Genomic DNA, 22830 nt, shown 5'->3' with positions numbered 1-22830 from the left:
CATGCGCATCCCAACGACTGACCCCCTCCGTCCGCTCCCGGGAGGTTTGGAGTTGACGTCACACCGCAATGCATTATGGGAGCGCAGCGCCATTTTCGGGGTCTACGAATCAAACCAAACACACTGTGTTGGAACGACGACTACAAGAAAGATGCTTAAAAGCAGCTCAAAAGAGAATGAACTGTATAGAGACCGATTTCATTCAGAGGCGAAGCAGCGGTACTTGCAGAAAATAGCGTGCATTGGAAATGTGGACCCGTATGAAATAAGGCCGTGGAGTAGAAACCCTGAAGACCAACCGCTATTGACGTAGCCTGACATATTCTCGTACCTTGTCTGTGGAGTCAGCGCGTACAAGTCGTCATTCAAGCAAAGGTAAGTCAGCTCGAGTACTGCGAGTGAAATGCGTTTGATTTCCCTGCAAACATTCAGATTAGTGCAGCATAAATTCATTCATGAGGGGAAATTACAGTGAGAACATGTGGAGGCTGTTAGGTGGATAACATAATGAGTTCAGTGCACTGATGTGACACTGTCCTGAAGGATTGTTATTCTTTATGGTTAAAGAAATTGCACTAATTTATAGGGCTGAACGATTATGGAAAATAATCGAATTGCGATTTTTTGCCCCAATATTGCGATTGCGATGCGATATGCGATTATTTTTTAAGGTCTTTGTCTTCTGTATTATTAAACAAAGACAAGCAATACATCATATAGTATGGCCAATACTATATTACATTAATTTTAAACTGTTCTTTCCTGGAAGACAGACCTCTGTTATGATGACATGAGGTGATGCATGAATTGATGACTGACATTTTTATTTAACTTCTTCAATCACAACAGTATATTTGAACATACACAATAGTTTATTTTTAGCTTACAAACATCTGAGCATAAAGTGCTGACAAGGAACCCTGGTGTAAACATTAAAATGAAAGTCAGTACAATGTGCAGATTGCAGAAATATACATAAACAAAATCAGTGGCTTTACCACACTCAGTTTTTCGACATCTGTGAACTACTAGACAGTCATTCAATTAAAAAATAATATTAAATAAATAAAACTAATAAATAAAAAATACACACATCTTACTGATCTCTGCAGTCAGTAACATTACACATAAAGTGCAAACATAATAGCAATTGTATAAACACACACACAAACACGCCTTTAAAGTTTAAAGGCGTGAAATTGGACGGTCTAGTTCTGATTAGCGTCACCGCTGTCTCGGTGGAGTTTAATAAACTCGGCCGTCTGCTTCTTGCTATCTAAAATATAACCAGACACTGGTGTAAATTCTCGACTGTCTCATACTTCTGTTTAATAAGTTTTCTGTTTGACGTTTAGTCAGCTGTGTGAAAACCAAGGAGGAACCCACCCGGGGGATTAATAAAGTTTTATTTTATCTAATCTAATAACTTTAACCTCAGCCAAACCGATTTACTCACGAACAAACAAAACACTGAAAAAAGCCCAACAATAACATTTTTAGGTTGTCTAAGTGACTTATATATTACGTTTAACCCGAGCAGCGAAACTCCGCGGTGATCTGAAAATGATGTGCCGGGAGTTGTGCCGTTCTCGGCCGCATCAGTAACCCTCGAGCTCCCGGCTAGCTGTCGAGCTGGTGGGTAGCAGACGCCTCTGAAAACGTCGAAGCACTTTTGCAAATATGGGATATCTTGATAAACCGAGCAGATATTTGATGTTTACACAGCTACTTTCTCGCCTGAAAATATGTTAAAAGTTTATTTTGTGACCCAGAAAGATTAGTATGAGTAATTTTAAAACTTAGTAGCGGCCGCCATTGTTGGAAACTGGAGTTTGGCTGGGCCGCGCTATGAATTCTGGGATATGGTAGTAATTTGGACAGCCTTCGGCGCGTCGCTGTGACGTAATCGGTCTACAAATGCGGCCTCAGGAGGATGCAGCCCATGAATTTGGACATGTCCAGAGTATAATCGCAGCCTTTGCGGTTAGAAAATTGCACTTGATCATGTCGCGATATTATCGCAAATGCGATATATCGTTCAGCCCTACTAATTTATTAATGTTTATTATAAATAATCCTTATTATACATCTTGCTTCCATGTTTGTATCGTGTCACTAAAAATACATTTTATTTTAATTTTATATATTGATCAATGACCTGCAGAATCTCCTTATCATATTAAGTGATTCATAATTGTCACTTTATGCTTTCTCCATCTCTAAAGTGATGACATCCTTGCATTACATCCTTTAGGTTCATTTTCTGCAGGCAGGTTTCTGACAGAGAACAGGCAGATTTAGAATATAACATGCAGCGTTCTATAGATGGACACATAAAGAAATGAAAAATTACATGTATGTGCTAACTTTCTAAACACTTTGTTACATTTATGATAAAGTAGATAAAACACATTTACGTCGGCCTTGGCTCATAGTTCTTGTCTTTAAATGAACTTTGTCTGTGTGTGTTTCAGGTCCTGCACTCTCAAAGACTGAATGAACCAGCATTGCAGCCATGGGTCACTGTGAGCATCACAGGGAAGGTTGAAGCCGCCCACTGCAGCTTCATGGCCGGAGTCGCAGAGACCTGCAGCCATGTCGCTGCTCTTCTGTTTAATGTAGAAGCAACAGTGTTGATCCGTGGCACAAGGACTGTTACAGATGAACCTGCATACTGGGTTTTGCTGGGTAATATGACCAAGATACAGCCAGAGGTTGGCCATAAGATAGACTTCTCCTCTTCAGCTGCCCAAAAAAAAGGCTCTTGATCAAAACATAAACAGACCATCTGTAGTGACGGGGAAAAGGAGCCGTCCTCAAAACAGAAAAATCCCACCTGCTACTTTGGAGGAGTTGTCACTGCTATTGGATACTTTGCTGGAACACAGTAAAGCTGTGGGTTGTGGGAATGACCCATAATGTTTTATCTAGGGGTCTAGATTTATGCCTGTAGTGCACTGTCATGTAAATAATTTGCATTTACTGAATATATACTGACTGAGTCCCACTGTTCAAAAGTTGAATAAAGAAACAAACTAATTTTTGCCTCTTTTTTTTTTATTTTATTGAAACCACCTTATAGAACATCACATCAGTTACAATGTAGAATCCATGTCATTTATAGTTTACAAATGACAAAATGTTTACACAAAATCATGAGTGTTTACATGACATCACCCACTACTAACATTATTTACTGTATCTTTTGAAAAAATACAGCAATTTTAACAGCACAATACTTAAGAATATTTAACAGGAGCAGGTTTCATTCTTCCCTGGTTTTATTATCACACTGTTCATCAAAACGGCAGTAAACCTTCACCATCTTATCCAGAAGGGTCACCTCTTCACCCTCACATGGAAGAAGTAATCTGATTGGCATGGTGGTATGTTTGCAGCAGGTCCCTTGTGTAGCACTGGAACCCAGTCAGGATGTTTCATCCATTTCATAGGCTTGTTTGCTGCAATAATGCCAAATAATTAGCATCTCTATAGATAGAAGGTAGTTCTGCAAAATCACTCAGTAGGATGTTTGTTCTAATTTGCTATGAGCTCAGAGCGCATCGAAAATAAAACTAATAGGCTATAAAGAGTGATATGAACATATTTAGAACTTACCGGAATGAAAATGTCTGGAGCACCAACAGATATCTGGAGATGGAAGAGAACTGCACGTCAGCTCGTCTCACAGCTGCTATCCAGGCTAGACGCCTTCGTTTGGTAACATCAATACACGAGCTGCCTCATGTTGCTTCCAGGTTGGGAAAGAATGAAAAGATAAACCATTTTCAACCTTATTCTCTTGCCGGTGTTGTGTGTGACTTCGCTCCCTTTTCACTTGCGCTAGACCCCCAAAATGGCGGATCGGGCCAAAATCCTTTCCACGCCCACCCCCCGTGACATCACGCTCCAAAGCCCTATTACCCATTGCATGGTATGGCCTCAAACACAAAGAGTGAAATGTTACAATTAACCCCATAGTCTGGGTTAGTTGTAACATATCCTGGGGTGAAATGTAACACAATGAAATAAGAGTACTAACAAAACATTAACATGTAATCTTTGTTTATTCAACACATGAATGCACTTAGAGCCATTAATGTAGGTGTGTGTGTGTGTGTGTGTGTGTGTGTGTGTGTCAGAATGCAGAAATCCAGCTTTTGAACATATTCCAACCCCCCAAAAAAGACAAATTATGGAATTTTCTGCAACTGAATATTTCATTAATTTTGGTTGGTCTTCCTTGAGTTTGGCCTCATTGGCTCAGTGGGCATTATAACCTACAGCTCTTGCACCAATTTTGAACATAACAATGAAGCTGAAAAAATGTAGTTGTTCACCAGCATCGCAATTCCATTACTTTTTATCATGGCTTACCTTGGTGTGGTTTGCAAAGTGCCTCAGAAAGATGAGTAAATCTGTTTCTTCCACCCATCCTGACTTATTTCCACTACCAGTACTTCCTACTGGTCCATCTCTGACACAGTGGTCTGCATAATGTATGTGTGGGAACACAAACAGTGGAGGAATTGTGTTGCCAATGGCATTAACCACATATACAAATGCGACCAGTGAACCTCTCTCTGCTGATGTCGTTGCCCCAACTTGTTTAATATAAGTTAAAGTAATAGTGTGGTAAGTTGTAACATCTGCATTATTGTTACAACTAACCCAGACTGGTGCTGTTACAACTGACCCAGACTCCTATAGCCATGAACTAGCTAACATTACAGCCAACGGCTAAAACATTAGCACTAAAGACCTACACAGAATATATCCCCATAGACATACAAATAACATAATTTAAATTTGATGAGTTTAACTGCAAAGCAGATAATGCTATTAGAAATTGAAATAAAGTAGAAAAACTTACTTTTTGGCATACAAATTACTTTTTTTCATGTTAAATTGTCTGTGTTTGACAAAATGTGCAGATTTTTCACATGTGATAGCAGAACTGAATTAGGCGTGCACAGGATGAGTCACATCATTTGAAACTTAGCCCTGATTGGAGAAATTAGAAGTGTTACAACTGACCCACGTTACAACTATCCCCGGTCTCCCCTACAGTATTTGAATGTGTGTATTGTGTCTACTGTTTGCAAATATTTCTAACTTTCATTTGAATATTCAGTTTCCTACCATCTTCTCTTAAAGGGTAATTGCCAGGTATCCCGCCCTCCCCCTTCGCACACACATGCACACAAAGAAAACACACAGTATAATTCACAGCCTCGTTATAGTGAATACATATTTATGCCATTTACACCATCAAACTTAGATTGTTAAGGATGAAGAACCTTTTGTTCTTTAAAGAACCATTTGTAATAGCTGAAGAACCATCCACAAAATAAAAAGGTTCTTTGACGTATGATGGTTCTTTAAAGAACCATGAAGACATCTGAAGAACCATTTAAGAACCATAATTTTTCTGAGAGCAGACTGACAAAGGCGAGGGTGCCATATCGCGCCATCGGCCCCTCTGGCCATCACCAGTAGGTGGTAGGTGAAGTGTCACAATGACCAAGACTGTCCGAGCCGGGGCTTGAACCGGCAACCTTCCGATTACAAGACGAACTGCCAACTCTTGAGCCACGATTTCTCACAGAAGCCAAAATCAAACCTTAGTCTTAAAAGGTATCAACATTATTAGTGTTCCCTTTGCAGTTCTCCAAAAGCATAGCATAACACAATGCTTCAAGGATTCAAGGGTTCTAGGATGCCCTCTGGACCCAGTGGAGGTGGTGAGTGACAGGAGAATGGCGGCTAAGCTGTCATTCCTGATGGACAACATCTCCCACCCCATGCAGCAGACTGTGACAGCACTGAGCAGCTCCTTCAGTGGGAGACTGCGGCACCCACGGTGTGGGACGGAGAGATTTCGCAGGTCTTTCCTCCCCACTGCTGTCAGACTCCATAATAAAGACTTTAACTGATCAAGCACACACATCCATACATATGCAATAATACTAAGTGCAATAATCTTTTCTGGCATCGTTGTATTTTTACTCAGTTGTATATAGCATTCGTATTCTATTTTTATCTTATTGTATATTTTTATTCTATTTTATTCTACTGTATATAGTATATTATTTTATTCTATTCTGTACAGCTGTGTACTGTATTTATTCTTATTGTATTCTAATTTTTGCGTCATAACTTTTGCACTGTCCACTTCCTGCTGTGACAAAACAAATTTCCCACATGTGGGACTAATAAAGGTTATCTTATCTTATCTTATCTTCAAGGATTACAGATATTTAGACCTTTTAATTCTTCTGGGCCTGTCTCAGAATCTGGTGCTGGTGGATCTTCTGAGGATTTGTTTGCTCTCCCAAGGCAGCCTGAAAACACATTTTCATGAAGTTAACTTTTAGATATTTTACAGAAATTATTTGCGATTCCAAAAACATTTTAATCTCATTCTAATTCAACACACACAGACAGAAACTGACTCAAAGTCTGTATCCGGGTTTAAGTGGCTCAGCGATTTATTTGCCAGGAATCAAAGAAAACCTGCAGCTAAACCTATAAAATTAAAACGTTACTGAAGCAGAATAAAAACAAAACGAGCAGAAAGCATCACTCTAAAATCAGATTAGAATACTTTAAAAACCACATATGAGGGCAGTCCCAAAAGTAAGATCTCGAAAACAGTGGTGACGTAGAGAAACTGTACAGCTATTGGCCACATTGTTGTAGTTGTTGCTTCCTCCACTCCCAAATAAGCATGCGCGGCTTTGCTGGGAAGCAGACCAGGAGTGACATGTTTAGCCGCATGTTCTCCTTAAATTGCTGGCTGTCTGAGTGGTGTCCCAGAAACGATGTGGGCTTCATAGATAATTGGCAAACCTTCTGGAGGAAACCTGGTCTTGTTAGGAGAGATGGCATCCATCCCACTTTGGATGGAGAAGCTCTCATTTCTAGAAATATGGACAAATTTATTAAACCCCCCAAAATATGACTATCCAGAGTTGGGACCAGGAAGCAGAGCTGCAGTCTTACACGCCTCTCTGCAGCTTCTCTCCTCCTGCTACCCCCCCAAAAACCCATCTCCATAGAGACTATGTCAGCTTCCAAAAAGACAAAAAACAAACTAAAAACCAGCAACAAACAACTTAAACATAAAAAAATCAAAGAACGAACAATACAGTATCCACATCTGAACCAAAGAGTAAAACAGTGAAATGTGGATTATTAAATATTAGGTCTCTCTCCTCCAAGTCTCTGTTAGTACATGACTTAATAATTGATCAACAAATCGATTTACTCTGTCTTACAGAAACCTGGTTGCAGCAGGATGATTATGTTAGTTTAAATGAATCAACACCCCCGAGTCATTCTAACTACCAGAAACCTCGAAGCACAGGCCGAGGGGGCGGTGTGGCAGCAATTTTTCACACCAGCCTGTTAATTAATGAAAGACCAAGACAGACTTTTAATTCATTTGAAAGCCTGATGCTTAGCCTCGACCACCCCAGCTGTGAAACTCAGAAACCAGTCTTACTTGTTATCATCTATCGTCCACCTGGGCCTTACACAGAGTTTCTGTCTGATTTCTCAGACTTTATATCTAATTTAGTTCTGAGCTCAGATAAAATAATTATTGTGGGTGATTTTAACATCCATGTAGATGCTAAAAATGACAGCCTCAACATGGCATTTAATCTGTTATTAGACTCAATTGGTTTCTCTCAAAATGTAAAAGAACCCACCCACCACTTTAATCACACTCTAGATCTTGTTTTAACATATGGCATCGAAACTGAACATTTAACAGTGTTTCCTGAAAACCCTCTCCTGTCTGATCATTTCCTGATAACATTTACAATAATTGATTACACAGCAGTGGAGAGTAGACTTTATCAAAGTAGATGTCTTTCTGAAAGCGTTGAATGGCAGTTGGACTGCCAAGAAGCACGGTGGCACAGTGGTTAGCACTGTTGCCGCACAGCAAGAAGGTCCTGAGTTCAATTCCACCATCAGGCTGGGGTCTTTCTGTGTGGAGTTTGCCATGGAATGCTGTTATTTAAGGTGGGAAACAAAATAAAAACACACACACAACCAGAGAAATGTGAGAGAAAGGCACATGTTAGAGAAATGCCTCGTTTGAGAAAAAGTTAAATTAACCCACCTACAAACGCACACACACGCAATGAAAAACAGCTTACATTCATGAACACGTGAAGATTTTCCAGCAAGGTTAAAGCAGCGATACTTAACATACACCTGTTGCTAAATGATAAAGTTTATCCACTACTAACAAATAAATTCTCTGGGTTGCAGGACAACAACTTAACTTCAAAAAAAGACACTGGTCTGACCAACCAGTGATGACACGACAAATTCAGTGGTTAGAAGATTCAAATTGTGAGAGGTTTTCTGCTGATTGATTAATACAAGTGATTACTGAATGAAGGAAAATTCCTTTTTTGGGCTTTTAAACATGATCTTAAGAATTTTAACATGTACCTGTGTTGTCCTGTCAACTTGGTGGGTTATGAGTTGATTATATGGATATATGAGAAAAAAAAAAAAAAAGGGGGGGGGGAGAGAAGGCTGACACAGGGCCTGGCCCCGTTGTTTCTCCCCTCTCTGAATAACACAGCCAACACAACATCATTTTCCTGTTCGTCTGTTTGTGTTTTGTTTTTGTTTTTTCTCTTTATGCTTGATTACAGGCTGCTTTGTCGGCCCGGAAAGCCGAGGCTGACCTGGACTCCTGCTCTCCCCTCTACCATCTTTGCTCACTCCTCTACCATCTTTGATGTGACCCTGACCAAATGCTACAGCAGCTGGACCCACAACAACAACCTGAAAATGTCAACACTGCTGCAGGAAAATGATCTCATGCAGTGGAGACGGAGAGCGTTAAATCCAAGGCCCGTTTCACTACACGGGGGAGATTTCCAGACAGCTTCAGCTGACAGAGCTGTGACGAGACGCCCATTAAACCCGGAGGAAAAGTGAGGCCGAGCAAAAGAATGCTGACCTTAACAACTCTGCATTAAAACTGTGCAGGACAGTGACGGACCAACACGGATGATCGGGCAGCAAAAAGGGCGTGCCAGAGACAGGAGGAGTAACTGAGGTCAGGAGGCACCTCAGAATGGACAAAAGCACCAGAAGAAAATAAGCTGAAGGCACAGGTGTCGGGGCTCGGCCAGGAGCTGACCTCTGAGAAGAGCCGAACAGCAGAGCCGCAGAAGGCCGTGGAGCAAAGCAAGGGAAACATCAATGGACTTCAATCTGACGTGTACGGAAAAGACTCTGAGGTTTCTGCCCTCAGTAAGAGCTCAAGGCATCAGAGCAGAAACTGACCATGGCTCAGGAGGAGCTGGCTGATAATCGAACCCATCAGTCAGGCTTGGAGTCCCAGATACAGGACTTGAAATCAGGCCGGAGCTTGCTGGAGCAGGAGGTCGCCAAACCTGACGAAAAAACTCCAACAGCAGGAGCAAACCCTGAAGGAGCTACAGCAGCAAAAGGGTCAAGTTAAGGAGGAGCGGAACAAGGAGAAGATGCAGGACACTGGAGAAAAGGACTGCCTCAATTGGGGCCAGAACCAGTATGGACAGAACTTTGAGCAGCAGCACCAATGGATGCAAACAGACTGAAAAGGAGGAGGGCAGGACCCCAGGGCACGCTTCAGGCCGTGGTTTACCCAGAACACCAGAACAGGAAAGTGATGAACACAAACACACACATCTACATGCACTGACTCAGAATGAAGAGAAACACACATATGAACACATATGCACTCGTGGAGGAGTGAAAAATGACACACACACGCACACAAATCGAAATGCTGATTCAATTCACTGAGAAGTGATCCACACACACACATGCACACGCTTGTGCAATGAAGAGTGATACACACACACGCTGATGCAATGAAGAATGCTTTGCTAACAAATGCTTATGCTGACACGCAAAATGCTGCACACAAACATCCAAATTCAGAATCTGTTACAACAACAAGAAGCCATTGATTGTTTATTGGTTAAATGCATTTCATGTCACCCAGAGGGCATTTGTGTAGATTTAGGGGACAAGGTCTAAAGCAGTTTGGTTATGAAAACAATGTGTGTGCGTGATGTCTGTTTGTGGCTCAAGGCCTGCACTGAATTGTTTACTGTGCTTCACACAGCCTGATAAGGAGCAGTGGTACAGAGTGAAAATGATGAATTAACGGTGTGAGCCTTATTTCGGAGCGCCACATTGTTGTGAGTGACATTTAATTGAAGGAGGAACACACTGAAGAAAAAAAAAGGGCCAGCCCTTGGATTTACGTAAGCATCTCGCGTGTGTTTAACACAATTGCCTCAGGCTTTAAAGATCTGTACGAAATTCTGGTTTTCAGTGTGAGAGAAAAAGTCATGCAGTTATTAGAGCTATGTTAATTGATGATTCTAAATTATCCATGAATGTAAGGGTGAATGGTTATTTGTTTCTATCTGATAGTCAGGTCAGCTGTCTGGGGTGTACCCTGCCTGGTAACCTATCACTTCAGGGTTATTTCCCAGCCCTGCTGTAACCAGGATAAAGATAGGAGGATGGTAGTTGTTGTAGACCCATTAAATTTTTATGGTAACCAGGATCTAGACTTTGTTGAACCGTATGCAATATGAAGACAACATGTAGTATTTAAGTGACCAAGTAGTATTTGGATAAAAGTTACTGAATAGTGTTGAAATAAACTGACAGAATTGTGAAGGATTAAAATATTCCAGGAGCTCAACTTACTCCATCTGAACATGTTTCAATCGTGTTTTATGAACACAACATGCAGGTTTACTGAATATGAAAAGGTTGTGTTGATTTAACTCAGTTGTTTAAGTTTCTGCCAAAGCAAAACATTTGTGTGCAACCAATGTCCACTATTGAATCAAGTAAATCCAACATGTTTTTGTCAGTGCAAAAAGGAGTTACGGTGCCTGTATTCCTACACAATATTGTCCCGGGAGGGAGAAAAACTTTCTGGGGAAGTTTTGGTTGATTTTTGGGTTTTGCTTGACACTAGGTTGATTTTATCAGTGAGGTTTGGATTGTTTTCTTTCTCTAAGAGAGAGAAAGATGGTTTTATGCATGGACATGTTTGCAATGGGCCCCAGTATTTGTTATTATATGAGTATTTTATTGGTTACGTTTGTTTTTGCTTTTGTTACAGTGCACTGAGATAAGAAAATCTGAGAGGTGTGATCCACCGGTGGTGATATTTTAGTATTTTGTGAGTTCCTGATTTAACAAATCAGCTCTTTAATCCAGGCCTGAGAGATTGAACTTTAAAGCGCTATAAAATATTCTTACTGAAAACAGTCGCAAAGTATTTTTCTCCATGATTATAATGGGCTTGGGAGAAATTCACTTATATGGGACATTGATCACATGAGAAGTCCTGAGCCTAAAAGGATTGCAGCGAGTCAATCCAGTCCAAAAACAAGGAGCTGTTTTCCTTTAAAATGATGACGTCATCTTGCTGGTGATGGAGGCTCGAATAGGTTGCGCGTGAGACTCCATTATCAGCAATATCTGGTATCAATGTGTGTGGATGTATGCATGTGACTGGACTGTCATGGACTGACGACTAAAAGTTTTAACTGACTTGATACTGAGACAAAAACGGTGCCGACTTTAGGATTATTGAATGTCCACAGACAATTCACCCCGCCTGTAGAAGAAGGGTGGATGTTTTGTCTTGCTTTGTTTTGTTTTTGCAAGAACAGAAGGATGACAGAGACTAAAGAGCTGTAGCTTCACATGAGTGTGAACTGCAGACTTAACCCTTTGGTTGCTAATTTTGAGTTACTGATGTTTGCATTAAGAAAATTGTGTTTTAGTAGCTGTGTTTTAATTAATGTATCACATTAGATTGTTGGGAAGATTAAATGCTAAAGTGAAGAAAAGGTTTGATTTTACTCATGACTGAACATGTTATTATTAACCACAGCGGGCCACTGTAAAGAGTCAATTAACTTTTATAGAGGGAAAAAAAAGAAGCCAAAAACTCTACTGAGGTCTATGAATAACAGGGGAATGATAGACTTGTCACCTTCAAAATGGAGATATGTAATAATAAACACTGGTCCCCGTCTTTTAGGTGCTTTCTTGAAATAGTCAGCAATTCAAAAGTAGGATAGAACCGACAGGGGCATGTGCTGAGGGGTGGTGCTGCACAAGAACAAGAGCAAAATAAAGAAAAATTATTGTGTTTAGCTTTGAGAAATTCAAATTAAAATGTACCATTACACTCAGAGGATCAATATGAAATTCGATATATGCTAATTTTGTATGAAGTACATGACTGATAGCTGTTCTGTCCTGAGCTTTTGTTTTTACAGCACCCACTTGACCACACCAACAGTTTCTCGCCACCAAAAGGGGGTACTTGCAAAGAATAGGGAGGAATATATAATTTTGTTAACGGAAATAAAAATAAAAACAAAAAAAGGAAAACTAACTAAAACTGTAATGAGTGTTCACAAAACTAACTAAAATTAACTGAATTTATAGCAAAATGTGTTTAGTTTTCGTAGATGTGTGCGTGTCCTACAATAGTCAAGGGTGAAAATGAAGTTTAGTTTCCAGATTTTTTCTTGCTGTGTCTCATTATGCCAGCAGGTGGCAGCACGTTAGTCGAGTCGTCTGTGTCGCTGCTCCGTCCACGCGCAGAATCATGTCAGGAAAAGTCGGGAGAAAGCGCCAGAGTCCAATTTGGGATTACTTTGAATATGACTGTGTTTTGGATAAAGCAAGTGTCTTGTAGTGGAAAGAGACAAATTATGAGGGACATTTCTAAAGGGAAAAAATCCCACAAACCTTAAAGTGCACTTGAAAAGCTCACACAAGAAGGCTAACCTAGCTTACCTTGAGAAGGTAAGGGAGCACACTCAACCCTCATCCCCAGAAACAGAAGCTAACCCCAGGCAAGGCAGCGTGATGCATCCCGAGACAGCAGGACGGGGATATCTAATCAACTGTGTGAGTCAATTGCCTTCAAAAAGTTTATCAATTCATCCATCCATCCATTCGCTTCCGCTTATCCTTTTCAGGGTCGCGGGGGCGCTGGAGCCTATCCCAGCTGTCATAGGGCGAAAGGCGGGGTACACCCTGGACAGGTCGCCAGTCTGTCGCAGGGCTAACACATAGGGACAGACAACCATTCGCACTCACATTCACTCGCACATTCACAACTAGTGGCAATTTGGAACCAAAATTACGAACGCCCGGTGCTGCAAGAGTTAATAGTCTCAATACCCAAGGATAAGCAGAAGAGCATGACTGATATGATGAAACTGGGATTTTGTTACACTTAATTTTTGCAAACACAACTAAACCTATAACTGAAACTAATCAAAACTAAACTGAAACTAAGGATTTTCAAAAAAAAATAAAAACTGAACTAAACTAGCAAACAATTGGTAAAAACTAATTACAACTGATATAAAATTGAAAATCTGGAGTCGAAACTAAATAAAAATAAAAACGAATGAAAATTGCAAAACTATTAAAACCCTGGTCCAGACTGAGATGGCGTTGGACATCTTCAGGGCGGAAAAGGGTTGGTGTGACCAAGGTGTGGTTTGGCTTGTTGTATGTATATTTCGAGATGATATGGCTCTGGATGGACCAGTTACCAGGGCATGGAAGGAGGACAGACTCATTAAATGAGGAGAAGGAATTTTCTGGGATTGGAGATCCTCTGGGTGAGTGGTTGATTAAAAGCATGCATAAAATAAAAGCTATTTTTTGTTATTGATTGGTAATAGATTGATAATTGGCCACATTTACAGCTGTATTGACTTGTTGTGGACGTAGTCTACTTCATGTTTAAGCACTCCAATTAACAGATTGAAAATAGTGACATTAAAGGAAGAGTGTGCGGCGCCACCCTGTCAGATGCCAGTGACGGTGGGGCTCAATGAATCAGGTGAGCTGGATTCATGGCTGATTCAAAACAAAGTTTCCCCTGCTGTGGTCAGCGAGGGAAAAACAGGGGGAAATAAAATTTAAAAGAGGCAATTATAAACGTTTATGTGTGAAGTTTATAAACGGGATAAAAGGGGGTGTTTTACTGTTATTTTAGCATCAGCATTATTGTTGCATCAGAATCATATAACAAGCATTGCATTGATCATTTATTGAAGCTTTTGACATTACATTAACATTTGTATTACGGTGATTGTCATACCCTCAGGTTAAACTTCTATTTACAGGTGTCAGAATAGTCATATGATCTTTCATTGCAGGTGTAACCATGAGCATTTTTATACATATTGCAGTTTGTTGCTCATTATAGAGTTGTGCTCAAGTTAATAAGGGTTAAAAGCTACAGTCAGCGTGATGTTTGGCTGATCTATGGAGTGGAGTGACTTCGAGCATAGAAGGCCGCACACGCTTACATAACACTGATATCATGTTATTCTTTGTGATCTTTTATTCAGTTATATCTTTTGCTAAGTTTTAAGTAGTGGCAGTTGATTAAACGACATTCATTTAATATTACATACCTGATTCAGAGCATTACACACAGATCAACTTAACAATCTGGGAAACCTTGTAGCTGCAATGTTGTGTCTCCATAAGGGACAGTTGGCTCCAGGAGATAAGTGGGAGTCGGTGCCTGTCCTCGGGAAGGAGAGAATGTTCCTTTGCTGTGTCAGAAGTAGTCAACAGGTCCATATTGAAGTGAAGTTCATATTAATACAGGTTTTGTTTCTTGGCATTTTTGCGGACGCAGGCTCTGGCCGGAGCCAGGAGTTGAACAGATCTAACATGACATTTAAATTGATTTCATTCCCTAACACAGGATGACGGGACTGGAGCAACAACACTGGATAGGAGAAGGTCTCATACTTTCTAAGATATGAGGTCACTAACCTTTTCTTTTAATTTTCTAGCTCCGTTGATTTGACACATGGGAATGTGTCAAAAAAGCGGGGGGAAGTTGAGTTTTAACATCAAACAAGGGTTATATGAACATTTTTATGACTTCATTTGTGTTTTTAATAACTTAGGTGTGGTAAAGCTTAGGCTAATAATGACCCAAAAGTTTTCCAGACTCTTTAGAGAATCAGTGAAAAGCATAAATCATTATTTCCATGTTTAAGCGTTAATTATTGAAATGAACTGAATAGCGCTTAGAAGATAAAATACCTGTGTTCATGAGAACCTGAGTACCACACTGGAGAGGAAACCGTGGGACGGTAGGCGGAAGGAAGCACATGATTTTTGTGAAAAGGGGGGGGGGGGGGGGGGGGGGGGGGCAAATGTGAGAGTTAAAAATGGCTAATTTGATTTTGATGTCTTTTGTTAGAATGAGTGGTTTTAATAATTTTCAGACACACCTTGCAAATGTGCTTATAATGAGTTGGCACTCGATCTTCTGAAGGTCATAGGCTTTGTTCGGACATTCTGAATATACTAAACCAATTCTGAATCGCCAGAAGATCATTAGATTATCAAGGCTAGGCAGAGAGGTGTTTTGCTTTTCTGTCTCTTACAGAGAAAGGAACAGACACCAGACGAGGTCACAGAGATACGAGGATCCTTCGCAGCAGAGACAGACACAGTGACTGCCGAGACACCAACTGGGTTCAAGTGTCATGGTGTTTGGGCTCCGATTAGTCACCTCAAAGGATGGATCCCATAAACACAGCAATAACCATGAAGGGGTTGGCGGAAATCCAGGAACACCAGACCAACGAGGTTCCAGAGGCTCCTGGTCAGAAGGGGGACACGTTCCTGTTCCTTTTTCTGGGGGATACACAGGACACACAGGACCCGAGGATACACAGATTGTTGTTTGACATCGGGGCAGAATAATCCCCTGATCTGTGCCACGACTGAAGGGTTGTCTAACCCCTAAGGTTGAAGAAAGAAGAGCAGAGGATCACCCAACTGGACGACACTGGTAGCTGCAGCAATAAAATAAAGGCTAAAAGCTCTTTGGACAGAGGTTCTAGTCTGAGTACGTCTGAAGGGTATAAGGTAGCACCAAAATAAAGCTGTGGGAGACCTGGGGAGTGTCATCTGGACCTGCTACTGTTGTAATAATAGTTTTTCTTACATCTGAACTGCGCAAACACAGAGGTCATCTCACATATGGTTCACCCAACAGGGGGACAAAGGACCTCAGGAGTGAGAAGAGATGAACCCGGCCACACTGGATTACAGGGTGTAGGTGAGCTCTATATTCTAAAGAGCTCATCAGGGGGAGTGTGAGATTATAATATTATTTTATGCCATGTTATACCCCTAATTAAAGATTGTGAATTATTATGTAGTTTTAGTTTGCATTATTCTCCTGAATTAGAAGAAGCTGATAACTATTGCATTAGTTAAACTGATTTGCATTACATTAAACTGCTGACTTGTTGTGAATGAATGATATTGTTTTATGATGCATTATACGGCTGAGTTATAAGAAATACTGTTCGCAGAAAGTCATCGCCTTATTTGTCTGATTAGAAGAGAACAGAACATGCTGGAGTTTTCTGCCCCATCTCAGCAGGAGCAGATAAACAGGGAGCCAAGGTCGTAGCTTAGGCGCCGTGTGAGAGAAAGCATGTGAATGTTTAGGCTTTTATGATTAGGTGGGGGCACCAGAGGCTATAAGAGTTTGATCAATGCTCCACCATTTTGAGATCTGATGCTGTCTGCGTACGGTGTCCATCTCCCACGCGTGTGATCATTAAAATCATCAGTTTAAGAATAGTTTTCATATAAAAATAGTTTGCTGCTTTATAAGAAAGCCCTCCACAAAGCCAGAACATCTTACTATTCATCACTGATTGAAGAAAATAAGAACAACCCCAGGTTTCTCTTCAGCTCTGTAGCCAGGCTGACAAAAAGTCAGAGCTCTTTTGAGCCAACCATCCCTTTAACGTTAACTAGTAATGACTCCGTTATCGGACTCATCTCGGACGGGGATGAGTCTGCCTACAGGAGGGAGGTTGAACGTCTGGTGTCCTGGTGCAGCCACAACAACCTGGTGCTGAATGCCCAGAAGACAGTGGAGATTATTGTGGACTTCAGGAAGCACACAGCCCCACTCCCCCCCATCATCCTGACTGACACCCCCATCACCTCTGTGGACTCGTTCCGCTTCCTGGGTACCACCATCACCCAGGACCTGAAGTGGGAGCCCACCATCACCTCCGTCATTAAGAAAGCCCAGCAGAGGATGTACTTCCTGAGGCAGCTGAAGAAATTCAACCTGCCAACACGGACGATGATGCAGTTCTACACCGCAATCATCGAGTCCATCCTCACCTCCTCCATCACCGTGTGGTACGCTGGAGCCACTATCAGGGACAAACAGAGACTGCAGCGTGTTGTGCGCTCTGCTGAGAAGGTGATTGGCTGCAGACTCCCATCTCTGCAGGACCTGTACACCTCCAGGACATTGCGGCGTGCAGCCTGGATCTCAGCTGACCCTTCTCACCCTGGACACAGTCTGTTTGACCTGCTCCCCTCAGGCAGGAGGCTCCGGTCCATTCGCACCAGAACCTCTCGCCATAAGAACAGTTTCTTCCCCTCTGCTGTTGGACACATGAACAATAAACGTATGACTGTTCCCACCACTAACACATGACCCTACGCTGTGTTCACTGCATCATTCCATGTTTGGCACTGATCACCACCTGCACTCATGTATATATCATGTATATATCTATCCACTTAGCACTTTTAATTCTTATTCTTATTTTTATATTTTTATGACAGTATGTTTGCACTGAAGCACCGCAGCAATTTCCTAATGTTGTAAACCTGCTCAACATTTGGCAATAAAACCCTTTCTGATTCTGATTCATGAACTTCTTCACAAATAAAATTTTTATCATTAGAGAAAAAATTACCAGTAATCATCCCACAGATGTAATATTATCTACAGCTACTCTTAGTACCATTGATGTTAAGTCAGACTCTTTTTCTCCAATTGATCTTTCTGAGTTAACTTCAATAATTACTTCCTCCAAACCTTCAACGTGTCTTTTAGACCCCATTCCTACAAAACTGCTCAAAGAAGTCCTGCCATTAATTAATTCTTCGATCTTAAATATGATCAACCTATCTCTAATAATCGGCTATGTACCATAGGCCTTCAAGCTGGCTGTAGTTAAACCTTTACTCAAAAAGCATCTCTAGACCCAGCAGTCTTAGCTAATTATAAGCCAATCTCCAACCTTCCTTTATATCAAAAATCCTTGAAAGAGTAGTTGTCAAACAGCTAACAGATCATCTGCAGAGGAATGGTTTATTTGAAGAGTTTCAGTCAGGTTTCAGAGCTCAGCACAGCACAGAAACAGCTTTAGTGAAGGTTACAAATGATCTTCTTGTGGCCTCTGACAGTGGAGGCCATAAGAAGATCATTTGTAACCTTCACTAAAGCTGTTTCTGTGCTGTGATGGTACTGAAAGTAGCTGTAGATAATATTACATCTGTGGGATGATTATTGGTAATTTTTTTCTCTAATGATTAAAAATTTATATGTCAAGAAGTTCATGAAGTCATTACTAGTTAACGTTAAAGGGATGGTTGGTTCAACAGTGCTATGACTTTTTGTCAGCCTGGCTACAGAGCTGAAGAGAAACCTGGGGTTGTTCTTCTTGTCTTCAATCAGTGACGAATAGTAAGATTGCAAGTGTAAATGTTTTGGTAACGATCCATTTTAAGTAAACTTTCTATATTCAAAATGCTTGATGTTACCTAAATGATTACTTTAGGTAACCATTAAAGGAAATTTTAAAACTCAAGTGATGCGCAATCCATTTGGAATCTATCACAGTATTATTTGTTTTGTTATTAAAGTTTCTCTCACAGTACTGGGTAGTGCCCAATATTTTGACAGTTTCATTATACCAAAAAACAAAAGAGTTCATTTCACATTTTATTCAGATGTTAGCGGAAATCATTAATCACTGTGTGAAATTGCATCATAATGTTGAAAGAAATAACCAGTTAACAAACTTCCAGTACAATTCCAGCATTGACCATTATTGGCCTATATTACAGCGTGTAACCTGACAGAATTTGCTTTAAGGCAAAACAGAAATATTGTAAAAGGCACATGATTTCTTTTACATAAACATCAAATATTCACATTCATCAACATTCTTTTACAGGAGGTTCAATGTTTAGTTCAGTGACGTAAATGTCTATCATTAAATCATTTAGAGAAAATTTATTTAAATTTGCCAAATAGATTGGCAGCTTATTTTGTTAATTGTTTCACAAATTGCCATTATTTATCAATTCAATAATTTTCTCACTCACATAAAAGGAACAAAACTAAAGCTCCAACCTTCAGAAAGAATTTAAACATTTATAAAATAGTCATGTATTTTATTTGCACTGTTTCAATTATTCAACCTTCAGAAGTCACTCACATGTCTCCAGCCTATTACAAAAACGTATTAAACAGCTTAATAAAAGAGATCTAACCCTAAAGAACTTTCAAGACGATGCAATTTTGTTAATTGAAGCCTATAAAGAACATTCTTAAACTACTCTGAGCTGCAGTGAAGTCAGAGATCCCCCCCCCCACACACACACACTTTCTAAGCCATAACTTGTGTGACTCATTCTTATTAATCTTCAGTACAATAATCAACACCAAATTATATCCTGAACATTTTTACTTTTACTTTACATTAATCTTAACTTCGATCAAAAACAATAAACACATAAAAATAAATCAATCAATGAAACATCACTGTTCGCAATAACATGAATAGAAGGAGAAAAAATGTTTTCTTACAGTAGCACACCAACAAAAATTCAATCATACCAAATAACACATATCAACATCTAAGGAGCTTGGAAAGAAAAGCATCTGGACTTCTTTAAGTTTCTTGAACATGTTTTAACTTTCATCAAATCAATGAAAGGTCAAATGGCCCAGGATGTGAGTGGGCGTTAAGGCGTCTGGGAAGGGATCTCAGAACGGGATTATAGATGGCAGAGAGTTGGTGTCGTAAGCCCCGCCTCTGTTCAAAGATGGTCGCTCACAGTGGACATAGATGCTTCTTTCACTCCTCTTTCAAACCATCTGTCCTCTCTGTCCAAAATGTGAACATTGGCATCCTCGAAAGAGTGACCTTTATCCTTTAGATGGAGATGTACAGCTGAGTCTCGTCTTGTCACAATGGGTTCACCCGAAACCTCGGCTGATTGTGATCCACACCTGTTTTCACACCTTGGCTAGTGTGATTAGGCAGAGGATCAATAGTGGGTCCACGACCCTCTTAGGGCCTCTCCCAGGACTCAAAAATCTGAGACTCTCCACCAGTTGCTCTTAGAACTGAAGAAGCTTCTTGGATGAGAGGTGAATGAAGAAACTTCAACAAGTCCAGACGCTTTTCTTTCGTAGCTCCTTAAATTGCCACGACCTGGATGACTGAGAACCTTCTCAGACAATTCAGTTAACAAAACACTTGTGCTAGTTTTAATGGAACGACTTGAATAATTAGAAGGTACGGCTGTGGGTCAGCATAGATTACAAAAACCATAAGTACAAGGAAGTAATGCCATAACTAAGACTAAAAAAATACAGCCTGAAGATAAATAATTTTTTCAACCAAAAGGAATGATGAACTCTCAAAAACTGAGAAACCTGGGTCCAAGACATTCATTACTCTAAGAATATTTGTGAAGGGCAATATATTTAGTTATTTTTTTCTGAAAGTTTTTTTTTTTGGCTACAGTAGTATGAGTGTTTCAACAAAAAATGTTCATAGCTAGTACTGAGATTTTTAGAATGTTAATTGGAACAGGGGTCTGGTCAAAGGTCATTTACTTTCTCATTAAAAGTAGTTAGTTCATGTTGGGTTTTTCCCCCAAAGAGTTTCTTCATTTGGTAGGAAGAAAAAAAAAAAATCAAAAGAATTGGTTGCTTTTTTGTGTTTTAACCATTTTGATACATTAAGTACCTACCTTTAAAACAGATTAGCGGTACCTTCTGACAAAAAGAACAATAACAACACAAAGGAACAGAAGACCAAAAATCACAGCAGCAGCAACCCACCATCCAGAATACCCTGAAACAGTTCAGAAAAAGTAAATGTAACCATTAAATGTGCAGAAAGCAGGATTAAAAAAACAAAAAACAGTGAGCTATACATAATCTCACTGGTTGTTCTAAACCATAGGTGTCAAACTCTGGCCCGCGGGCCATATTTGGCCCGCAGCCTACTTACATTTGGCCTGCGAAGCCACACCAAATTACTATCAGAGCTGGCCTACTGGTATTATACAGCTAATATATATATTGTTTAGTATTAAGCTTTGCTTGTTCCATATTCAGTTTTTCAGCAAAACGTGTTTGAGTCCATAAGAAAAGATTCATTCTTGTATCTGGAGGAATAAATATATTTCAATAAATATTAACGTTAGCCCGTGACTTTGTTCCAGTTTTGAAATTTGGCCCACTGTGTATTTGAGTTTGACACCCCTGTTCTAAACGCTAAATTTAAATAATATATAATGGGACTGCTCCATTATGACAGTTATTTTGGTTAATAACGAGATCAATTATTTAAAATGCTCCCCATGCACCCTTGTGTAACAATGAGCGGATAAAGGGCTGGTTCAGTTTTCTGTGACCGGGACTAAAATGTAATTGGTCCTCCTGAATCAGGAGTAGGTGTGGGTCTAAAAGAATCAATTTTCCAATTAAAATCAATTTTAATTTGAATAATGTGATATCAATTAACTAAATTCTAAATCGATTTTTAAATATAAATGTATTTTGCCATAATCTCACCTTTAAAATCACAAAACCATTTCAAAAACTGCCAAAGAATTATACACCAAATTATTGAAAAAGCAGGTAAACGGATCCCAAAGAAAGATGTAAAAACATCTCACAGATTCTGAAGCTGCAGGATTTGTCTCTCCAACCAATTCACTGAACTAGCAGCAAAAGAAGAAAAACTATGCTTCATATTTGATTTGATTCCCTCTGACTTTTGCCGTTTTGCTTCCACCACAATATAATCACACGTCCTGCACATCTCTCTCAGTGTACTTCAAGACCAGTTTACCATCTCAAATCTGTTTTGTGCATTATTAATTCACCAGTTTACCTTTGTGTACAGCGCTGACGGCTGCTGTTTTTTTTTTCTTTTTTCGACCTCCAACAAGAGACTCTTTTTTTCTACTGTTCAATACCAAATAAATTTAAACTTTTACAAGTAATGCCAAATTGCAAAACGCTGTGCCTCTAATAAAACTTCTGTAACTTTGCTCTGCTTCACTTCAGCAGCATTTTTCTGTGTTTTATCCTCAGCTACTTTGACACAAAGGCATCTGCTGTGATGCTCACACCTCTGATAAAGTCTAACGAGTGTCAGCTTTCTTTTTATACATAGATATAAAAATATGGATATGCACTGATAAATTATCAAAATTATAATATTTCTGACTGTCTGAGGCAAAACTGAATTGAATTGAATCAGACATCGAATTGATCGATCTTGTGAATCGGTTATAGAAATCAGTGATGATACCAAGCCCTAATCAGAAGTTAGATTAATGGAAGAACTCTCCTCTCCAGTACCCTTGCATAGACCTTTCTGGTGAGGCAAAAGTGAGACTCAAGTGAGGCCATATAACTAGAGGATAGCCTCCAGTCCTCCTCCAGTCTGCCCATCTGGAAGGCACTGCCCCAGACTTCCACGTAATGTTGCAAAGTTGGACAATGAGGATAGACCCACAACATTCAGAGGCTTTAACAAGGACTTTCATCCATCCCACCAAGCAGTTGTTTAATTACATTAGTGACCTCATTGATGGGCAAGTCGTCCTCATTCCCCGACTCTGCTTGCT

The 22830-nt window shown here is 40.0% G+C and overlaps 1 protein-coding gene across 1 annotated transcript in view; it reads right to left on the bottom strand.

Moving 5' to 3' along the window:
- Positions 1-18879: 18879 nt before the first annotated feature.
- LOC146710369 (butyrophilin-like protein 1) overlaps positions 18880-22830 on the bottom strand; it is an 85794-nt gene continuing 81843 nt past the window's right edge. The window contains exon 5 of the mRNA XM_085457775.1: positions 18880-21041. Within this exon, the coding sequence (XP_085313901.1) occupies positions 20950-21041 (92 nt within the window). The 3' untranslated portion in view covers positions 18880-20949. The remainder of the gene's footprint in view (positions 21042-22830) is intronic.

This window comes from Copadichromis virginalis, linkage group LG5, assembly GCF_057382275.1.
Source record: "Copadichromis virginalis isolate Kocher_CV1m ecotype Utaka linkage group LG5, C_Virginalis_male_GT1.1, whole genome shotgun sequence".
Classification (NCBI taxonomy): Eukaryota; Metazoa; Chordata; class Actinopteri; order Cichliformes; family Cichlidae; genus Copadichromis; species Copadichromis virginalis.
Note: the sequence above shows the minus strand (reverse complement) of the source record. Positions and strands in the feature narration are given on the sequence as shown.